Source organism: Haliotis rubra, unplaced genomic scaffold, assembly GCF_003918875.1.
Source record: "Haliotis rubra isolate DU_JTF1 unplaced genomic scaffold, ASM391887v1 Scf531, whole genome shotgun sequence".
In the NCBI taxonomy this organism is placed as follows: Eukaryota; Metazoa; Mollusca; class Gastropoda; order Lepetellida; family Haliotidae; genus Haliotis; species Haliotis rubra.
This window is the reverse complement of record NW_025767226.1, coordinates 193482-216583: the sequence shown is the minus strand read 5'-3', so window position 1 is coordinate 216583 and position 23102 is coordinate 193482. Positions and strand designations below refer to the sequence as shown.

The following is a 23102-nucleotide window of genomic DNA, read 5'->3' as shown; positions in this document are numbered from 1 at the left end:
AACGTCATGGCCCTGGGTTAACATTCCAACAGGACAATGCCCGCCCTCATGTACGGCAAGGGTTGCTATGGATTTCTTGCAACACCACAATGTTGACTTACTGCCTTGGCCTGCAAATTCACCGGAACTCTCCCCGATAGAGCATGTTTGGGACGAGATGGATTGACATCTACCTCATCCGCCAGATAACGTCCTTGACCTTGCAACAGAACTTGAGAGAATTTAGCGCAACATCCCACAAACCTTCCTTGCATGTTTGATAGGCTCTATGCATCGTCGATGCAATGCTGTTCACAATGCTGATGGTGGACATACCCGTTACTGAGCTTGTGACATGGTCGTTTGACCCCTGCCCCGCTTGTGGACTCGTAACGTCATTTCAATTGAAATTCTCCCGACTTGTTATGGTCTCATGATCCCTCCATTAAAGTTTATTATGTACCGTTGACATTGTTATCGTACTTACCAACTGGGATAATATTTTGACAATGCACAATTTTCTTTATGTGGCTAGTATATATACACACATACACACAGGTGTATACGATGTGACAAGCAAATTTCTAGTGTCCCAGGCCGTGACATTGCAGGAATATTGCTAAGGGGCAAAACAGTAAACTCCCTCCCTCAATACATGGAAAGGTACAATTGCATTCTTTTTTAAACAGTGGAATACTCATTAAAAACGTGTGTTTTAACACATAGTTGTTGTGTTTAGCCATATCCAAGTTATGTCAGTTTGGACTGTAAGCATTGAATTGTCACCAGCTACCCCAAATTAACACTGGAGAACTATAATCAGTCTTACACCTTGCTATGTATACATAACACTAAAACAACAGTCAGTTGATCAGCTGAACTGTTTACTGGTTAAGAGTATCTGACAGTGCAAATGTTTTCCCACATCCAACACTTTGATAACATGGGGTTCCACTTCAAATATTTATGTGTTCCTGAAGGGTGCTTGCAGGGGTACATCCTTTCCCAAACCTAACACAGTGATAAGTCTTCGCTGCTTGATTCCACAGTGAATCATCATGTGTTTCTGAAGGGTCTCTGAATGTGTAAAAGATTCATGAGAATCCTCATTCAGCAGAATACTTGAATGTGTAAATATTTTCCCACATTCAACAAGCTTGAAGCCTCGTTTTGAATTCTGGAAGTTTAAATACTTTGATTGAATACCGAAGTTCTCGCTAAGACATTCAACACATTGATTTCCAGCGTGAATCCTCATGTGTGCCTGCAGAATACTTGAATGTTTTCCATCATTCAACAAATTCTTAAGGCTTGACTCCACTGTGAATCCTCATGTGTGTCTGCAAGTGACCTGATTTTGTAAATTTTTTCCCACATTCAACACATTCATAAGGCTTCATTCCTGTGTGAATCCTCATGTGTTCCTGCAGAGAACCTGATTGTGTAAATGTTTTCTCACACACAATGCACGGATAAGGTTTGATTCCACTATGAATCCTCATGTGTTCCTGCAGAGTACCTGACTGTGTAAATGTTTTCTCACACACAACGCATTGATGAGGTTTGATTCCACTATGAATCCTCATGTGTGTCTGCAGACTGCTTGAATGTCTAAATTTTTTCCCACATTCAACACATTCATAAAGCTTGATTCCACTGTGAATCCTCATGTGTTCCTGCAGCTTACTTGAAAGTGTAAAGCTTTTCCCACATTCAACACATTCATAAGGCTTCATTCCTGTGTGAATCCTCATGTGTGTCTGCAGAGTACCTGACTGTGTTAATGTTTTCTCACACACAATGCACTGATATGGTTTGATTCCACTCTGAATCCTTGTGTGTCTGCAAGATGACCTGATTTTATATTTCCCCCCACATTAATAGGGCTTGATTCCACTGTGAATGTTCACGTGTGTCTGAAGATTAGCTGATGGTGTAGATGTTTTCTGACATTCAACACACTGAGACGTGTTGATTCCACTTTGACAGATCATGTATGAGACTGCTCTGTTGGACCACTATGTTTTTTCATGATTCTCTAAATCATCTGTTTTCAGGGTTCCAATAATGGGTTCTTTCATGAGATGATTTATTTTCAAAGTGTCAATAAAAATCGTTTCTTGAGATCTCCTATTTTCAGCAAACTCCTTAAACAGATTTCATATGTTTCAGTGACAGAGAAAAGATTCTGTGGATTGCTATCAACTTCCATCATTTAGCTGTTGATGTTGTGGTGTTTACTGAAAAGATAAGAAACATTGTCACTCTCTAATAACAACTAGGTTAGGGACCATTCAAACTCTAAATGGTGGGATCTATAATTATTCTCTCTGTAGCCCCACAATGAATTGTATTCAGGTGTGTAACATCTACACTTTTACTGATGTTACATATTTATATGAGTTGTTCATCATCCTGTCAAAAAGTAAACAGATGTCTTGCAAAGCAGACCCGTGAAGATGCCGGGCTAGAATAGGTCTTCAGCAACCCATGTGCTTGCCATAAAAGGCGACTATGCTTGTCGTAAGAGGCGACTAACGGGATCGGGTGGTCAGGCTCGCTGACTTGGTTGACACATGTCATCGGTTCCCAATTGCGCAGATCGATGCCCGTGCTGTTGATCACTGGATTGCCTGGTCCAGACTCGATTATTTACAGACCGCCGCCATATAGCTGGAATATTGCTGAGTGCGGCGTAAAACTAAACTCACTCACTCACTCTTGCAAAGCGGTGTACAGGTGAAATACTCAATTGTGTAAAATTGTTCAAAGCGATGAATATATTCCATTATTATTCCATCTAGCCCTAATATTGTCATCAACGTACCCAGAGTTTAAAAACACAGCACTGAAATAATTCAAATATGTCTTCATATGATCATAATTACATCTATCTTTGATCACCTTAATTACATAATAATATTGCATATTCAAAATTAATGCCCTTCTATATAAATAATATTTTATGGCAGATATCGTAAGGAGAGACACATCCTGTCATTAAGCACTTGGAGCACATCTAGAACCAGCAACAGAACCTTTCGTGGGGAGACAAGTTATAAACATGTGTTTTTCAACAACATGTATGTTTGTCCTTGTAAAGAAATGTTGGGGTCATATTGCCATGCTCAGGAAAAAATAATATATACCCTTTTTTTATTTATGCTTCCTTCTGGATATGGAAAGAAATTGTGCTATGAAACAGAGAATGCATGTTGGATTACAGGGGTAAATCGTACAAGGTCCGATATGCAGGTGTCTCAAAACATGAATGGGTCCTATGGGAGTTTCTCCCTGCGGAAATAGTGGAATTCGAAGACTTCCACATCAGACAGATAACGAAAGGAAAAGCGAAACAGAAGCGCGAGAACAAACGATAGGATTCCTGATCAAAATGTTCCTGAAACTCCGAGTAAAAGATAGTAAGACATATTTCTAAGTCCCTCTTTATTATGACACGTGTCAATTCATATGGTTACCCAAAATGTATCAGTACTGATGTATATGAAGCGGGAGATAGACCGTGCCTATGAGAATTGATGTATATGAAGCGGAGAGAGACCGCGTCTATGAGCATTGATGAATTTGTAGTGGAGAGACCCCGCATTTATACGAATATTCGATATATTTGACTGACCCACGAATACTGCGTGTTATTTTCTCCGGAACTAAGGCTGTATGAACTGTGTAACTGTTCTTCAGTTAACTGAATGTTTTAAACATTATTAATGAGAGTTTGATCTGTTGTATTGTACATTGGTGATGACCAATTGGGATTGTTAAATATTCCCTTACTTAAGAGTGACTTGATGATTAGGAGAGGAACAGAGTATTTGAAAACAAGAACTTACTTGAATGTCTCTGTTCTACAGGACCCTTCGGCTTCACAATTAAAGTGATGATGACACTACTGACAATGTGGAACTCAATACCACTGGCGACATGCGTGCCGTATACCTATCAACTTCATTCCAAAGGATACTTGCGTAATTGTTAGTTCAGCTGATGTAAACATGATGTCAATTCTGAATTTCATATATAAAATACATGATGACACTTTCCATGACTTGGTGGATGGGATCACTCTCATCAAAACCTTATTCCCCAAAGTCCACTTCCCGGTTCTCAAACACGCTCTTGGCGATCATTATTTCTCTTCATTGGTGAATTTTCACACAATCTATTCAGTGTGACAGTGACAGTGACGTGAACATAATCAGACAACAGGTCAATATCTTGACTAAGAGAATGAAAGCGAAGGAATCAGCATTTAACGTGTCACAAAACTACATGGGTTCATCTATGGCAAAGACTAATGATAGATTGGAAGGTCTAAGACATGGTATTCTCGAAAATCACAAGGGACTGAGTCAACTAGTAGCGATGGAGTTAGTGGTGTAACGACTCATCGATAGTATCGATGTTTGCATCGTCAACTACGCGATACGAGTGCATCGATACAAAACACATTTAGGCAATATATCAGGATATTTATATCGCGAGGGTCCATGATACATCGATGTATCGCCACGAGAGACGATATATCCCGATACAACTTAAATACTACTAAAAGTCGTAGGGGAGTATTGCATAAGTAATAGGAAGGGAGTCTCTTTGAAATTTTTGTGAATTTTAAAAAGAAACTGAACCTAAAAGGAATTTGTTTGTGTCTGCCATCTTTGTTACATGAACAAAGGAGTTAGTGTATCAGTGAAAGCATGTGAACAATCTCTGTGAACTGTAAAGACTTGTCTTTAAGTAATTGAAACATGTTTTAGTTGTTTGACAAATAACACCATTTATTAACAACTATGAACGATGTCTTAGCTTTGTTAAGAAAGAGAAGATAAAATTTAGAAAGCATACTTATGAGTTTTTTTGCAGTGATTCTGGTATAAATTACTGTATAAATTGCCTGTGCAAGCATTGGCAAGGCAAGGTATACTGAATATGCTTGATTGTACTTTCTTAAGCATTAAATGCTGAAACTTTATTACATGAGTGTGTGTGAATGTAACACATGTTCTGCTGAATAACAAAAAAAGATTCAGTCATTTCATCTATCATATATGTCCTGTTTTTAGGATTGTAAAGTATCGGGATAAGTATCGTATCGCCACCACTGTATCATGATGATAATCGTCTCGCAGGTTCCTTGCCAATATTTTCATGATATATCGTCTCGCCTCATTAAACTAGTATCGGGATATATCGTCTCGCCACTTAGGCCACGATACTCAGCTTTAGATGGAGTATGATAAGATCAAATGGTTCAAGGCATTGCATGGACACTGGATTCAGCTCGTTGCGTAAGAACTTCATTTTGCCACTATGGTTGAGAGAAAGATTGACCATCTGAGTACAGGATTATATAAACTATTGCAAAATGAACTACCTCCAGAATTGATCTCATTTCGACATCTAAGACGAGCACTTTCGAAAATTAGAAGAGCATTAAGTGAAAAGTACTCAAATTTCCATTAGGTTCATAAGGATTTACCATATAGTCAGGGGGCATAGGGATATTTTGGTTAAGATTCTTCCAAAAGCACCAAATTTGGCACAGAGGTAGCTTAAGACATACAAAGTTGATTTCTGACGGGCGCCAAGATTGCCGCCCCTGTCGCGGCCATTTTGGACCAAAAACAAAACACCCGCCACCCCGATTTAAGAAAAGTTTTAGTCATAAATTGTCACACATTGTACATTATATGGTGTATATCAAATGGAAGACAATAAAAAGAGCTTTACAATGATATATAAATTAAATTTGTGTGAATGATATTAAAGAAGTTAGATGGATAATAAGACCTAGAGGGTGGAACAAAAACATCAAAGACAAGCTTGTTCCTATGATGAGTGCATTGCACATCGAAGACAAGATGCATCTAATGATAGGGAAGCTGCTACGTGACTCAGGATGGGCAACGGTACTAACTCAAGCAGAGATCCTCACATCTGGTCAAGCTAAGTCAACCCTCAATGAGCATCACATCAAGCGCACCTTTACTTTTCTGCCCCATCGTCATGCGTAGTCAATGTAAACAAGCAGAAGACAGACTGACCACATCATATGACAAAGCTTTTGTCAAGGGGCATAATCGCTCTTGAATGCTGTTATGAGCGCCTCAAAGATTACCCATTCAACACGTCACGCTACGGACCCGAAAGTGTCCAAACATAACTGGCACGGGTCTGTAAATAGCATTTCAAACAAATAATCAAATTCTGATTGTACTTGGTCAATAGTTCTAATTTTCAAAGATTTTTAAATATTATTACTACTCGTGTGCTTACTACTCGTGAGTGGAACTGGAATAATGCCTTTAAAACCTAAAGTTTATTAAATTTGAAGATGTTCTCTGGGCTTAGGATAGTAAATAACATTTCAAACCTGTGATCAAATTCTGAATGTAATGAGTCAATAGTTCTAATTTTCAGAGATTTGTGACTAGTATTATTAGTCATGTGCCCCTGCCCAAAAGTGGGATAAAGCCATTAAAACCCACAGTTTATGAAATTTCGAGACTCTCCTTAAGACTGAAGATAGTAAATAGCATTTGAAACTTGTGAGCAGTTTCTGACTGTACTGGGTCAATAGTTTTCAATTTCAGAAATTTTTAACTGTACTGAGCCAAAAAAGAAACATTACAAAATGTAATTTGAAAAATAATGCATAATTTTTCTCTATTGAAACATCTATGTATCCGAAATGGGATCCCTATCTTTCGACTCTAGAAAAACGTTAGCAAAACCCACTCACACCCATCCATTCGTCGTGCAAATGACGTTTGTGCCAAATTAGGTTTTGCATGTGCAGTTGATCACGTGATCTTCGCATCGAAGTTTTCTTCATATGCACGTGTTTGCATTGGCCTCAAGAATTGAAAAAAACCCTTCTAACGGTACTTGAAATGCCACGATTGTCAAATGTGCTGGCAGGAGCAAGAGAAAAGGGATGCAGCCGTCGTACTGTGTATGACTTGCGAGGTCGTCTACAACAAACTGGTACCACCTCTGATCGCCCAAGGTCGGGTCGTCCACGTGTGACGTCACGAGCATAAGACCGTCAAATTGTCCTACGTCACCTACGTGACAGATTTCTGCCGGCTACACGAACCAGGGCTGAGATGTTTAGAGGTCGACTGTCCTCACAGACCATTCAAAATCGGTTGCGGGCTGCCATTCTATCGTGGGCCAATATTGACGCCGTTTCATCAACGTCAACGTCTGCTGTGGGCCCGACGTCACCTCCGATGGACCCAGAGAGACTGGAAACGAGTCGTCTTTAGCGATGAATCCAGGTTCACCTCAAGATTCGCGGACCGAACAACCGTTCCCAACTTCTGGTCATCCGTGGAGACCTCACAGCTGCTGCTTACCGCAACCAGGTGCTCACCCCTGAACTCGTTCCTTTCATGGCGGCTCATGGCCCAGGTCTACAATTCAAGCATGATAATGCTCGGCCGCATACCGCAATGTTAACACAAAATTTCCTTCAAAACGCTGGAATCAACGTCATGGACTGGCCATCGAGGTCCCCTGACCTTAATCCAATAGAGCATGTTTGGGATTCACTTGGGAGAAGGCTTCGTGGTCTTAGGAACCAACCTCAGAATTTGCAGGAACTTGGCGCTGCCTTGCAAGAGCAATTGCGCAGAATCCCCAACCACGTGTTTACAAGCATCAAGCAGTCGATGAGGAGACGGTGTTTGACAGTGGTGAATGCTTGGCAGTGGTGAATGCGTGGGGCAGCCATACACGATATTAAACTGAGAAATTTCGCATTTTTATTCTTGTGACTTGACATTCTGTATACCCATGTTTTGGAACGGCGGTGTAGCCTAATGGAACTGATTATGGCACTGTCAGTGTATCCAGTACATCACACAGATATCAGCAATGAAATAATAACAATTTAACCATCTTACCATCTCTTGTTCTTTTATAGTGCCATGAAGAAAGAATGTGAAGTTTCTTTTTTGACTCAGTATATTATTATTAGTCACATGCCCTTGACCAGAATTGGGATAATGCCTTTAAACATGTTAAAACCTACAGTTTCAAGATTTCCTTTGGACTGATGGTATCAAGTAGCATTTCAAATGTGTGAGCAAACTTCTGAATGTACTAGGTCAATAGTTCAGATTTTTAACTGTTGATATACTCATATGCACTTGACAAGAAGTGGGATAATACCTTTAAAATCTACCTACAGTTTATGCAATTTACAGGTGTTCTCTGGGTAGATGATAAGAAACAACATTTCAATCTTGTGAGCAAATTCTGAATGAATTCAGTTAACAGAACTAATTTTATCCCTAGATATTACTCGCATGAATAAAGAGTGGGATTATGCCTTACAAATCTACAATTGGATGTATTGTATGACTGACTGACTAACTGAGTTTAGTTTTACGCCGCTTTTAGCAATATTCCAGCAATATCACGGCGGGGGACACCAGAAATGGGCTTAACACATTGTGCCCATGTGGGGAATAAAACCTTCAGCTTGACGAACCAACACTTTAACCACTAGGCTACCTCACCGCCCCAGTATTGTATGAGGTAGGTGGAGTGTTAGTACACTATCAATGTATTAGTGAGTGTTATGAAGTGACCTTTTTGAGTGAAACAGTGATAGCGAATTGTGTGATTTGTGTGCAGTGTGTGAACTGTTTGCTGTGTGTGATGTCCTCGGAGAGTGATCAGAAGAGGAAGTAACGTGTACGTGAGACGGCCCCCCGTTACGCATACAAGTGACTACCTGAGAGGGGGGTCACTCATTCGCGTGACTGTCTGATCATAGACAGGGAGGGGCGGTGGGGTAGCCTAGTGGTTAAACGTTGGCTCGTCATGCCGAAGACCCTAGTTTGAATCCCACATGGGTACATTGTGTGAAGCCCACTTCTGGTAGAAGTGAAGGGAAAGCGAGTCATTAAGGTGAGGTAACTGATGCCTGACTAAACTGTTCAGTCAAAACATCCGTCCTGTGACTTGGACTGTCAGAAGCGTACCTACTATATATGGGGTGATAGTTACTGAGTAGACCTTCTAACAGTGACAAGATCAGTATGGCATTGCGTGTGATGGTATGTTACTGAGCATAACCTAACACTGTGAGTGAACCCCCACACACACACACACACATACAATCAGTGAATAAAAAAATGTATGTACAAAGTAAGTGGTCCCCTGCTTGTGATCTACAAAATGGGTGACGTCCCTTAATCCTCTGGCTTCAAGTCATATCATATTACATGAACATAAATATCTTTGGGAGTACTGCACTTTACCGGGTGCACTTTTCAGATTAATTAGCGCTGCCTAAGGATCGTAAGGGTTGTTTGACTCTAAGGCCAGACCAATTTCATTTCTTGTTTTACGGATCCACCTGTCGTATTTTTACAAGAATAAGGAAAAAAATTAAAATAATTTTCCCCGCTCAAAAAATAAAATTCTAATGTTTTTATGGGCCAAAAATATAAATTTACGAGACAAATTTTAAGATTGCTTTTTTGGCCCCATATACACTTCATAATTTGCCAAAAGTAAAATACTTTGAGTATTTAGAAGGAATATTGCTTTAACTTGTGATTTTATTTTTATTTTCCCCTCCTGTTTAGGTTTTCTGAGGACAAAAATCCATAAAACAAGAAATATAATTGGTCTGGCCTATAGATGCAAGGGAAGGAGCAATTACCGTGATATAGCGAGATAGCGCTTGAGACATAGAGAATACTACACGAGGTCTCATTACATACGAATTATACGAAACGAGTGTCCTTCCTATGGTATCTGACCGAGCGAAAGCGAGGTCAGATAACATGGGAAGGTAACGAGTTTCGTATAATTCATATGTAATGAGACCGAGTGTGGTATTTTATTTATTACCCACGTCTTACATGCATTAAAATGACAAAATAGCGTATTTTTGTAATTATATTGGTTTCAAACCGAAACCGGTTTCATAAAGAGGTTGCGGAAGAGATTTGTACTGTAGTACAATATTTGCATGACGTCACTGCAATGATGTCACTGCCTTGGTAACCGACGTCACGATTCATGTCAGTTGTCATCGCCTCGTACAGCCTCCTACAGTAAACTACTCCATAGCACCCCGTTTCTTGGTTTGCAGTTGCTTCATTGGGCTAACATCACTTGTGGAAACATTGCGTTTACGTTTTTGGACGGGTATAATGTCTCAGTTCGACTCACAATTAAACAACGACACGGCATCGTTCGCGATGTTTACATTCCCTCAATGCATTTAAGTTGTAGGATGAATGGATTAACGTGTTTGTTACGAATGAAAAAATAGTTACGTCAGAATGTGACCTAAGTGAGAGGTCATCGGTTATCCAATCAAATCATTAGAATATCAGGTCAAGTCGTTACGACACAGGTCAACGCGATACGACACACGTGACGTACGAGATTAGTATGCAACTACCCATACGTTGGCCACGTGGGTAAAAAAGTGTGGTAGCGCTATAGCGCTATAATTGCCCTAAGGCAACATGTAGGGCTCATTCCCACCTACCCAACTTACCGCAGGGGGCATTAAAAGAGATTATCAGTTATGTGTCAGTGATTATGTGCAGAGTGAATTTGTTACCCCTGCTTTGGCTCTGACACAACTTCACCCAGCACTCCAATTAGGGCCAATCAGTACAATCTCATGACCACAGGTGAACATATTTCACAAGATTAACTCATAATCATACCACTTGCTAACAATTATATTTGATCTGAGTGAACTACATGTATATTCATATCATTTTCTACAAACTGAATTTTAATTGAGTGAACTATGCCAACGACAAATGTTATAAAGTTGTTACTCCATTGCACTATTGCACTCCAAACACTCGTTTCATTCCCAATACACGCGGCGGTCAGTCTACAGGGGCTGTAAGTTTAGTATCAAGACCAGACAAAATACTTGCATACATTGGAGGTGTTGTGTGAAAGACTGTCGATCAACAATCAACACCAACGATGGCCTTGTGACATCTTACAAGGATGAACACAACCCCCAGCCTAGACTAACGCTTAGTCTCTGAACATATATAATGTTGATAGTAACAAATAAACCAATTTAAATTGAAAAGGAGCCCCAGGGAGACCAGAGATTAGACTTGAATCATTAGGGCTTTAGCATTGCAGCATAGGCGCCGATTCTGATATATGTACAGGTATGATCTATATATATAAGATATAAGAAAGGTGTGTCAGTAAATCGAAACAAAATGGCGGCCCGGCTCGGCTCGGCTGGGTTTCGGTCTGACAAACGCTTCCATCGCTTTGACCGTTGAATAAACTGCACAATTTATACTCAGCTGACCTCTATAAAGTACCTTGCGTATCACAAACCTGATGATTTTATTCCCATTTAAAGCTTTCAATAATTTTGCCATCCATTCTCGGACGAAGTCAGGACATATGTCCGGAAGTAAACAAATCGCAGGCTACAGACCCGCACCCAATAGTAGAGCGAGTCTCGGATACGATAGCGTCTTCTATTATTCCCACCTCTTTTAAGGTGCAACTATATTATCCAGTCAGAGACTATGCATTGCAGTGACGGAAAGGGAGTAGGGAAAATAATGTGGTTCAGGGACTGTGACACAGACTACCACCAGCCAGACGATACCAAGACCTTCCTTCAATCCCTCAAAGACATGATGAAATATTGATGTTCTATTCATCTAATATGTGATATGATGTCATTTCTTGTATTTCAAAGTATTGATGTTGTATTAACTTGTATAATTGGATAACTTGTATATATAATCAGTAAATAAAAATAAACACTGAATCAAAAGTAGTTGTTATTTTATCGCATTTGGTCCCAGATACTATTTCACACGGAACAGAATAAGGGATTTGAGGGGATTATCACGCCCCAGTGAAGTCTTATACTGAAACAATAGGAGTTGTGGGGAGAAGACCCGATATGTAGATGGCTATCAGTGAATGTATTTCAACAATACAAGTCCCTATGACAACATCGTTGTAAGGGGGGAGCATTGGTCGTCGCTATTTTACACCCTCTGAAAGACCACGGTGTAGGGGAAGCATTGCCTTGGTTAGAGAAGCTCATCCGACCCGAACAACGATAGGAGAGATAGCGAACGGTAACATATAGATAGCAACGATCACGAACAAATGAGCCTCAACTCCAAGAGTTGATGTTACTGAATGCTCTACCTTCAAATTGCAATGTTGCATTTACTTACGTTCGAGTGCCACGACTGTGTACGACCTCTCGGCTTCGGGGTGAACCAACACGACCAGGCTTCCGTTGCGACCGCAGATGAAGCTATTTTCAGAAAAGACTGGTTTTCTGCATCTCTCTTCAGCGACCTGGGCCACTGGCGGCAGGCTCATAGTAACGAAGGCAGTGTAGCGCCAGCGCAGAATACCCAGGGAACCAGGCTGTAACCTCAAAAGAGGCCGGGGGCCAGTCTGTTTTTACTGTGATCCTGCACGTTGTGAATTCAACCTCTATTTTAGGCCGACGTCAACAGTAATTCCAGTCATACCAAAACACCCAGATGAATCTTACAATGTTATTTTTACTTGTTTTAAGCCACTTCAAGCAAGACTCGAGTTCTACATCATGGGAGACATTTACGTTTAAGGCTGTTTGGAACCCACGAATTCCGGTTTGGTGCTGACAAGCCTAGACACCAGATCGAATCTGTGATCCGAAACTACAGGATCCGAACCCACAATCACAAATCCTTATGAACGCAACTCACTGGTAAACGCCCTGAACTGTTGCGTTAAATATGCTTACGATCACAAAATATGGTAGAGAAATAACATCCCTCTTCCCTCCTCCCCAATGACTGACGTCACCGGGGAGAGTTAGAACCTGCATGTAATCTGTACTTAAGAACGACGTCAACACAAAATCACTCAAATTCCGGGGTTTTTTTGTTCCACGTCACACGGAGCAATATCCCAGCCCCACGTCATGATATAGTCGGCATGAAATAATGTCTGTTACAAGAACAATTGTTTGGTTTCATGCAGATCTGATGAATGTGACTCGATCAAAGTCGCACACTGGGGTTCTTGCTATCGCTGTACATTTGAACGCATTAAAGAATTGTATGTCCAGCTACGGAAAACATATATCAACCAATATTTCTTTGAAAATCCAACTTTGCATAAATTCGCTCAGCTCATGCAATCCACTGATATAAAAACAATCCAAGGTACAGCTATGGTCCTGTTCAAAGTGCTCAACGCACGTCGTGTAGCCCCATGAACTTTAAAACTAAATTGATGCATGCAGTGTACATTATCAACCGATTGCAATACTGTATTTTAGGCCAGAGGCCTTATACTCTAATAAAGCTGTCTGTCTGTCTATATGTACATGTCTAAGCGTATGCACGAGTGTGTCTCTGTATGTCTCTCCATCGTTCCATCTTTGCCCACCTATACATTCGTGCGTGTTGAAGACGATCCTCATGAATTGCGAAGGTGCTGATTTCAGCTCCTGTCGTTGATAATCCACCCAAGATGGCGGAGTAGCCTAGATGTGAACTGAAGAGTCTGAGAGTCTGCTTGGGCTTAAATGCAACAATCGATAAAGCCTAAAAGAGAATGCCCATTGGAACCGAGTGACAGACTTCGTAATAGCCACACGGCCATAGAAATGTCAAACGTGAGGATCTTCCACTGATGGAGTGACAAGGTAGTACGATCGATGCACGGGGATTGTCGATCTAAAAGAATGTTCTCACTGCTGATGGAGTGGAACAAGTTGAGGGAAAAAAAGTGGTTTGCAGAGTTGATATCTGTGCCGAACGGTAGGTTCGTTGAACTGAATCGTCCGTCCAAGGTGGGGATCGGATGGTTGTCTAGATCTAGGATGAGAATTCGAAGTAGAAGGAGGCTGTTCCCGCAGATGCGCTGAGCGTATTGCTGAGAGTCGTCTAGACATGATCGATGAAGGAAGGGTGGAGATTGCACTAACTGGAAGGTTAAATAGAGATTAGGTATGGCTCAGTTTAAACTCCACACAGCGAAACAAGCTGCTTACAGCGGGTCATATTACAGTTTGTATTCAAATAGACCAGGGATACTCTACAACTTATAGAGTCTCCCTGAATAGACGTACTAGCAAAGCGAAGAGCTTGAAGCCTCGTTTTGAATTCCAGAACTTTCAATATTTTGATTGAATACCAAATATAGACATCACTTTCAATGAGAAAAATCATAAGTTCTCGCTTAGATAACAGTCCGATGGTGTGTCTAAATAATCTTTAACTTCCGTCAATGAAGATGATGTCGGCCGGGCTTTCTCCACACTAATGTCTTCCTAGGTTTTGAGTAAACCATCTGGCCTTGACGACAAGTTCTCTTCCCTTAGCAGAAAGAATTAGAAAATATTCCCTTCAAGTTTGCAACACGACTGCTCAGCAGCATGACAAGAAAAAGAATGATCACACTAACGTGTCACGTGACTAGCCGGAGGACATGGTGCATGCAGGGACTGTGGCTGTCCGAGAATGGGAACAGTGGGTTATGTTCGGGCGAATGAGATAAGAGAGACTGAAAACTTTGTTTAAGGTTCGTTTCAACTCAGCTGTCAATCATGAGAGGGAGAGTACAAACCATGAGATGGGATACGATTTTAAAGATCACATATACTCTAGGGGGCATCACTAATTGGCATCGTTATAAATGAAACCCCGTCATTAAAACTACTCATTTCGATCTTTACTTTACTTAAATCGACCTTTTTGACAACAGTGCACAATTCTCACCCGCGAACGAAATTTCAACCAATCAGAGGGGCGCGTCTCCGTGACGTCATATGAGGAATAGATATGAGGGCCGATGTAGAATTCATGTACATTTCAGGGGGGGTAAATCATCTTGTTTACTGGTTTGCATAAACCTGAACTCGTGACCATTGTTCTGAAAAATGAAAGCTATATGTTCTCACAATCTACTGTCATTTAATTTTGTCACCTGCTTTGCCCAGCTTCCGAGTTACAACTTGTTTTCAAAGACGATTCTGTCAAAATCGCTTGGTGTCGCTAGGCCTTATTTGTTCGAGGTAAATAGGTACATACAGTTTAAGCACACAGCAAATGCTTATATGTATTTCTTATGCAACAATAAAGTTCTGTTTGAATTCTCAAAACAGTTTCCACATGCAATGCAGCAATTAATACTCCCTTGTAACCCGTGTTAGGTGGTATAAACCTACACATGCTATTTGTCATCATTTACTTGATGATCAGTTAATGAATTTATAGCTGGTATAATTAGTGGTAACACCACTTAGATTACCCGACAAAGGTTCCCATTTGGCATTTCTTGTGTCTGAAGTAAATACTCAACATTATAAACATCGATCAAAGGATTAACCGATAACACGCTGATTGATTAATTACTTTTATCTTGCACAGCGGATTTGTTAAAATGTAGTGTTTATGTATGTAGATTTACTAATCTATAATGAATATACTCTGTCGTAAAGTGTCAGTGTAAAAACAACGTCCTTCTTTCAAAGGATTAACCACCAATACATTGATTGATTGCTCATTATTGGCTAAGTAAACTACTTTTTTAAAAAGAATGGCGGACATTATGCAATCAGTTGCCAGGTGTGCTATCTTGGGTGACCAATGAGACTATATACCAATGTGAAATACCTGAAACGATATATCACTTTTTCGTATGTTGGACTGTTAAAGGACATCACTTGGAAGAGCTGCAGATGAATGGCATATCACTCGTTGGATATTGATGGATACATTCCTCGAACAAGGTAATAGCTTGACATTGTTCCTACAACTTTAATCAGTTTTAATTTGAATGTTTGCATTTGGTTTTATTCATTTGTCGTGGCATTCAACAGAATCATTGTTTTCGCTGTGAAGTGTAATGAGACAGACAACATACACTAGGGCGTGTGTTAAGCCCATTTCAGGTGTCCCCCGCCGTTATATTGCTCGAATATTGCTAAAAGTGGCGTAAAACTAAACTCAGTCAGTCACTAGGGCGTGTGTGCGAATTATGATTCACATTGGCAAACTATAGAATGTCTAGATATTACAGTCATGTTATAAGTTCACTATAAGCATCAGCAGATAGCCTGCTTTTTATTAAGTTTAAAAATGCATACAAGTATGAAAACTAACTAAATAGGATTATAAGACCAAATACAAAGAGGTACATTGACTAGTATCTACATACTGGTGAGTGGACGTTAACCACGTGAATGTAGCATAAATGTATCATGCAGTATTGTCACTTCGACCCCCACCTCGCTTCCGTGGAATAAATCGTTATGTTACAAGTTGTGTCATGCAAAATCCTTTTGGTCATGATTCAAATACATATTTAACTGCGAGTAGAAAGTAGTTTTGATTTTCTAACTTGATGAAAACAAACCATAATCTCATTAATCCTAACAGATATTAGCCTGTGACTTCACGATTTTCAAAAATGGCGGCGCTATGTCGTGAACATCCGCCAGTGTGAGTATAATACTATTCAGGTTTGTTTTCACCGAGTTACAAAATCAAAACTACTTTCTACTGGCAGTAAAATATTTACTTGATTGATTGCACTAGGACTTTGCATGACATACCTTATAACATAATAATTTCTCTCGTGGAAGCGAGGTGGGTGTCAATATGATACTACTTACAATATTATTGTCACTTCGACCACAACCTCGCTTCCGAGGAAGAAATCGTTACGTTACAAGTTGTGTCATGGAAAATCCTTTTGGTCATCGATCATATACATTTTTTACTACAACTAGTAAGAAGTTTTGATCCGCGAAGCGACCTGAATACAAGTAAGATATCGTTTCAGGCTTCCCACGCTCGCTTCGCTCTTACAAACATAACCGATGTTCTGTGGAAATCTGTGCATGGTGACACCATCGCCCGACCCCTAGGAGCAATTGACGGCAACGCAAAGATTCGGCATGTCTTCGTTGATGTCGAGAAATCATCAAAATGACGAGCTTGTTACACACTTATATACAACTAACTGAACACCCTTCCTCACATGACGTCACTGCAGTGCTCTGGCAACAGAGTGACGTAACCTGTCTGTGGTTTCGTTGGCGGGCGAGACTGAAGCAGGCGACTTTTTGGCAACTTTTAATCACTCGGTATTAATTAACCACAAGTTTTATAAGAATGAATTTGGTGTTCCGCATAAGACTAACCACAAATCTTTCTTATGTAATGGTTAAAGAGTTAAAAAACCAAAGTTTATATGTTCTTTAAAGATTTTCCCACATTCAACACATTCATTAAACTTGATTTTAACTGTGAGTCCTCATGTGACTGTGCAGATTACCTGATTGTGTAATTTTTTTCCCACATTGAACACATTCATATGGCTTGATTCATTTGTGAATCCTCATGTGTTTCTGATAGTCATCTGATAGTGGAAATCTTTTCCCACATTCAACACATTCATATGGCTTGATTCCACTGTGAATCATCATGTGATTCAGCAGAGTACTTGAATGTCTAAATTTTGTCTCACATACAACACATTCATAAGGCTTGATTCCACTGTGAATCCTCATGTGTGTCTGAAGAGTACTTGAATGTCTAAATTTCTTCCCACATTCAACACATTCATAAGGCTTAATTCCACTGTGAATTCTCATGTGTGTCTGCAGATAACCTGATTGTGTAAATTGTTTTCCACATACAACACATTCATCAAGCTTGGTTCCACTGTGAATTGTCATGTGTGTCTGAAGAATACCAGACTGTGTAAATTTCTTCCCACATTCAGCACATTCATAAGGCTTGATTCCACTGTGAATCCTCATGTGTCTCTGCAGACTACTTGAATCTGTAATTTTTTTCCCACATTCAGCACATTCATAAGGCTTGAGTCCACTGTGAATCCTCATGTGTCTCTGCAGACTACTTGAATCTGTAAATTTTGTCTCACATACCACACATTCATAAGGCTTGATTCCACTATGAATCATCATGTGTGTCTGAAGATGACCTGATAGTGTAAATTTTTTCCCACATTCAACACATTCATAAGGCTTGATTCCACTGTGAATCCTCATGTGTCTCTGCAGACTACTTGAATCTGTAAATTTTGTCTCACATACAACACATTTATAAGGCTTGATTCCACTGTGAATTCTCATGTGTGTCTTCACACTACATAATTGTGTAAATTTCTTCCCACATTCAACACATTTATAAGGCTTGATGCCACTGTGAATCCCCATGTGTCTCTGCAAATTACCTGATTGTGTAAATGTTTTCCCACACACAATGCACTTATGAGGTTTAATACCACTGTGAATTTTCTTGTGTTTCTGAAGTTCACCTGGTTGCTTAAATTCTGTCCCACATTCAACACATTTATAAGGCTTGAGTCCACTGTGAATCCTCATGTGTCTGTGCAGATGATCTGATTGTGTAAATGTTTTCTCACATTCGACACATTCATAAGGCTTGATTCCACTGTGAATCCTCATGTGTCTCTGCAGACTACCTGAATGTCTAAATTTCTTCCCACATTCAGCACATTCATATGGCTTGATTCCACTGTGAATCCTCATGTGTGTCTGCAGACTACTTGAATCTGTAAATTTTTTCTCACATACCACACATTCATAAGGCTTGATGCCACTGTGAATCATCATGTGTGTCTGAAGATGACCTGATAGTGTAAATGTTTTCCCACATTCAACACATTCATAAGGCTTGATTCCACTGTGAATCCTCATGTGTCTCTGCAGACTACTTGAATCTGTAAATTTTTTCCCACATTCAGCACATTCATAAGGCTTGATTCCACTGTGAATCCTCATGTGTCTCTGCAGACTACTTGAATCTGTAAATTTTGTCTCACATACCACACATTCATAAGGCTTGATTCCACTATGAATCCTCATGTGTCTCTGCAAATTACCTGATAGTGTAAATGTTTTCCCACACACAATGCACTTATGAGGTTTAATACCACTGTGAATTTTCTTGTGTTTCTGAAGTTCACCTGGTTGCTTAAATTCTGTCCCACATTCAACACATTTATAAGGCTTGAGTCCACTGTGAATCCTCATGTGTCTGTGCAGATGATCTGATTGTGTAAATGTTTTCTCACATTCGACACATTCATAAGGCTTGATTCCACTGTGAATCCTCATGTGTCTCTGCAGACTACTTGAATCTGTAAATTTTGTGTCACATACCACACATTCATAAGGCTTGATGCCACTGTGAATCATCATGTGTGTCTGAAGATGACCTGATAGTGTAAATGTTTTCCCACATTCAACACATTCATAAGGCTTGATTCCACTGTGAATCCTCATGTGTCTCTGCAGACTACTTGAATCTGTAAATTTTTTCCGACATTCAGCACATTCTTAAGGCTTGATTCCACTGTGAATCCTCATGTGTGTCTGAAGAGTACTTGAATGTCTAAATTTCTTCCCACATTCAACACATTCATAAGGCTTGATGCCACTGTGAATCATCATGTGTGTCTGAAGATTACCTGATAGTGTAAATTTGTTCCCACATTCAACACATTCATAAGGCTTGATTCCACTGTGAATCCTCATGTGTCTCTGCAGACTACTTGAATCTGTAAATATTGTCTCACATACAACACATTTATAAGGCTTGATTCCACTGTGAATTCTCATGTGTGTCTTCACACTACATAATTGTGTAAATTTCTTCCCACATTCAACACATTCATAAGGCTTGATACCACTGTGAATCCCCTTGTGTCTCTGCAAATTACCTGATTGTGTAAATGTTTTCCCACACACAATGCACTTATGAGGTTTAATACCACTGTGAATTTTTTCTTGTGTTTCTGAAGTTCACCTGGTTGCTTAAATTCTGTCCCACATTCAACACATTTATAAGGCTTGAGTCCACTGTGAATCCTCATGTGTCTGTGCAGATGACCTGATTGTGTAAATGTTTTCTCACATTCGACACATTCATAAGGCTTGATTCCACTGTGAATCCTCATGTGTGTCTGCAGATTGCCTGAACGTGCAAATTGTTTCCCACATTCAACACATTTATAAGGCTTGACTCCACTGTGAATCCTCATGTGTCTCTGCAGATGATCCAATTTGTGAAATGTTTTCTCACACACAATACATTGATGAGGTTTGGTCTGTGCAGATGACCTGATTGTGTAAATGTTTTCTCACATTCGACACATTCATAAAGCTTGATTTCACTGTGAATCTCATGTGTGCCTGCAGACGAACTGATTATTTAAATGTTTTCTCACACACAATGCATTCATGAGGCTTCATTCCTCTGTGAATCTTGATGTGTTCTGAAGATTTCCCGAATGTGTACAGAGCATGTGCCTTTTCAGGTCACCCGATTTAGAAAATGTTTCCAAACTCTCAGAACATGTTTATGGGACTGCTTTGTTGGACTACTATGGTTTTCAGGTTCTCCAGACCATCTGTTTCCAGGGTTCCAATAACGGGTTCTTTCATGAGATCACCAGTTTCCAGGATTCCAATTACAAGTTCTTTCTTGAGATCCCTTATTTCCAAGGTGTCAATGAAAATGTTTCTTGGCATCTCCTGTTTTCAGCAAACCCCTTTTGCATTTGTTTCAGTGACAGAGAAAACAGTCTGTGGATTGCATCATCTTCCTTCATTAATCTGTGGATGTTATGGTGTTTACTGAAAACATAAGAAACGCTGTCACACTCTTATAACATCTGGGGTAGGGGCCATACAAAATATGATGGAGTGACATCTAGCATGACAACTAACCTGACACTATAAAAATGTGTTCCCACACTCAACACACTATATACAACTTAGCTGATTGCTTTCATCATTCAGTATGTAAAATGCTAATGGCAGGATGTATATTTATCCTTTCTATAGCCTCACAATGAACTGCATTCAGCTGATTAATATCCATAATTTTACTGATTTTACATATCTAAAGGTTATGACTAGTTCATCATCCTATCAAACAAAAAAACCTATATAGATGTCTTACAAAGTGGTGTGCAGCCAGATGATATACTCCATTGTGTACAATTGGTTAAAAGCAATGAATATACGGATCATTATTCCATTTAGCCCCAATATTGTCATCAATATTTTCATTTTTATGGATATGCAAAAATGCTGTGCTATGAAATTCACTCATATCATTTAAGACGTGTAGCAGCACGTGTAGCACCTGTTGAAGTGCGGGCACACGTGCATTACACCGAACACCTACCTACCATATTGCAATAGATCCCTACCCCTGCCCTGCCCCTCAGATAGGAATGCATTACACTGAACACCTTCCTACCATATTGGATTAGATCCCTACCCCTGCCCCTCAGGTAGGAATGCATTACACCGAACACCTGCCTACCATTGGATTAGATTCCTTCCCCTGCCCCTTAGGCAGCAATGCATTTTATTACCCACATGGTCAACGTATGGATAGTTGCATACTAATCTCGTACATCTCAGTCACACGAGTGTCGTATCGCGATGACCTGAGCCAGAACGACTTGCCCTGAGATTCTAAAGATTTGGTTGGATGATTACACAGTGCCATTTAGAAAGTGGTCAATGTAGCCTTGTTATATTTGGGATAACACTTTCTGTCTAAAGTAAAGGATTGGTACTATCCGGGATTCGAACCAACACCCTCACCCACACCCTAATCGCCAGCACACAAAGTCAGCTACCCAACTCACTGTGCCACCGCAACTTCCACAAAAGTGGAAATCGGACAACTAGTAGTCACGACTGCGGACCATGTGTACGCCTCTGATAAGTGTAAATTGGCAAGGCTCTTATGGCCGAAGGCTATGATTACACCGTGCCATTTAGAAAGTTATTAAATGTGGGCGATGATGATTCTTATGGACAAATATGAACAATGTATGTAACCCCCCCCCCGTCATGTATAAAATTGCTGACAAACTGCAACAAACTGGATGAACACGCACACATGTACGCACACCGACACGCGCGCGCGCGCACACACACCCCTCGAATAAAATGTTAGGGACCTCCTGAAAATAACAACTTGATCGAAGCTGCAAATAAAAGAATATGGCGGAAGGGGTCCAGTGTAATGCATTGCTACCGAAGTGCTTATCTCTGTTTAGTTTAGCCTGTGTAATTACTTCCGTCACTGAAGGTAACAATCGGCGTTATTCTCAGGGTGTATGACCACCTGTGTTTTTGTTTCTACTATATAGTTCTTTTCTTCGTTCTTTTCTTTGCATATGGTAACACATGGCTGATACAGCATCAACACAGGCTTGCAGAGTGCGAAATTGGAAAGATTTCCGCCCGTAACCCCCTTTTTGTGTTTATCATTCTGTGCCAAATAGTTTTTATCATAAAACCTTAACACTAACCCTCACCCTAACACTAAACCAAACGCTAATCCTAAAATCCTAAACCTAACCCTAACATCTCGACTGACTGAGTTTGGTTTTACGCCGCTTTTTAGCAATATTCCAGCAACATCACGGCGGGGACACCAGAAATGGGCTTCACACATTGTGCCCATGTGGGGATTCGAACCCGGGTATTCGGCGTGACGAGCCAACGCTTTAACCGTTAGGCTACCCCACCGCCCCCCTAACATCTCGAAATAATCACAATAAATAGAATACATTTCAAACGGGGGTTGGGGGTGGGGTGGGGGGGGGAAAAAAAAATCTTACTCCACTTATTATTGCCCACTCACTGGTCCTGTGGTCTACTGGGGAATTTTGAAAGGATTCTTTTCCTGGCTTGTACTGCTGTAGCCGAGAGCCGCGATGCGGTCCCGCACAGTCAATGCACGACCCTGCACTCCACATGTCTTGTTGACATAGGACAGCATCGCGGCTCTCGGCTAGTATTGCTGAAAATGACACGTCTTAGGTCCAACACTCGTTCACTGATAACCATCTAGATACGTACTTCTTTATATGAATGTTGGACCAAGGACGTATTATTTTCAGTAAGGTCCCGTGACAACATCGTTGTAAGGGGTAAGCATTGCCTTTGTCAGAGAAATGCATCCGACTCGAACAGCCATACTGCAGATAACGAACGGTAACATATCTAGATACCGACGATCACGAAC

At 40.3% G+C, this 23102-nt stretch overlaps 1 protein-coding gene across 1 annotated transcript in view; it reads right to left on the bottom strand.

The window, feature by feature from the left end:
* Positions 1 to 1283: 1283 nt before the first annotated feature.
* Positions 1284 to 23102, bottom strand: part of LOC124253082 (zinc finger protein 658-like) — a 33036-nt gene continuing 11217 nt past the window's right edge. The window contains exons 2-6 of the mRNA XM_046686803.1: positions 18928 to 19263; positions 17757 to 18675; positions 2355 to 2359; positions 1499 to 1750; positions 1284 to 1414 (exon numbers count right to left, since the gene is read on the bottom strand). Of these exons, the coding sequence (XP_046542759.1) occupies positions 1284 to 1414; positions 1499 to 1750; positions 2355 to 2359; positions 17757 to 18675; positions 18928 to 19263 (1643 nt within the window). The remainder of the gene's footprint in view (positions 1415 to 1498; positions 1751 to 2354; positions 2360 to 17756; positions 18676 to 18927; positions 19264 to 23102) is intronic.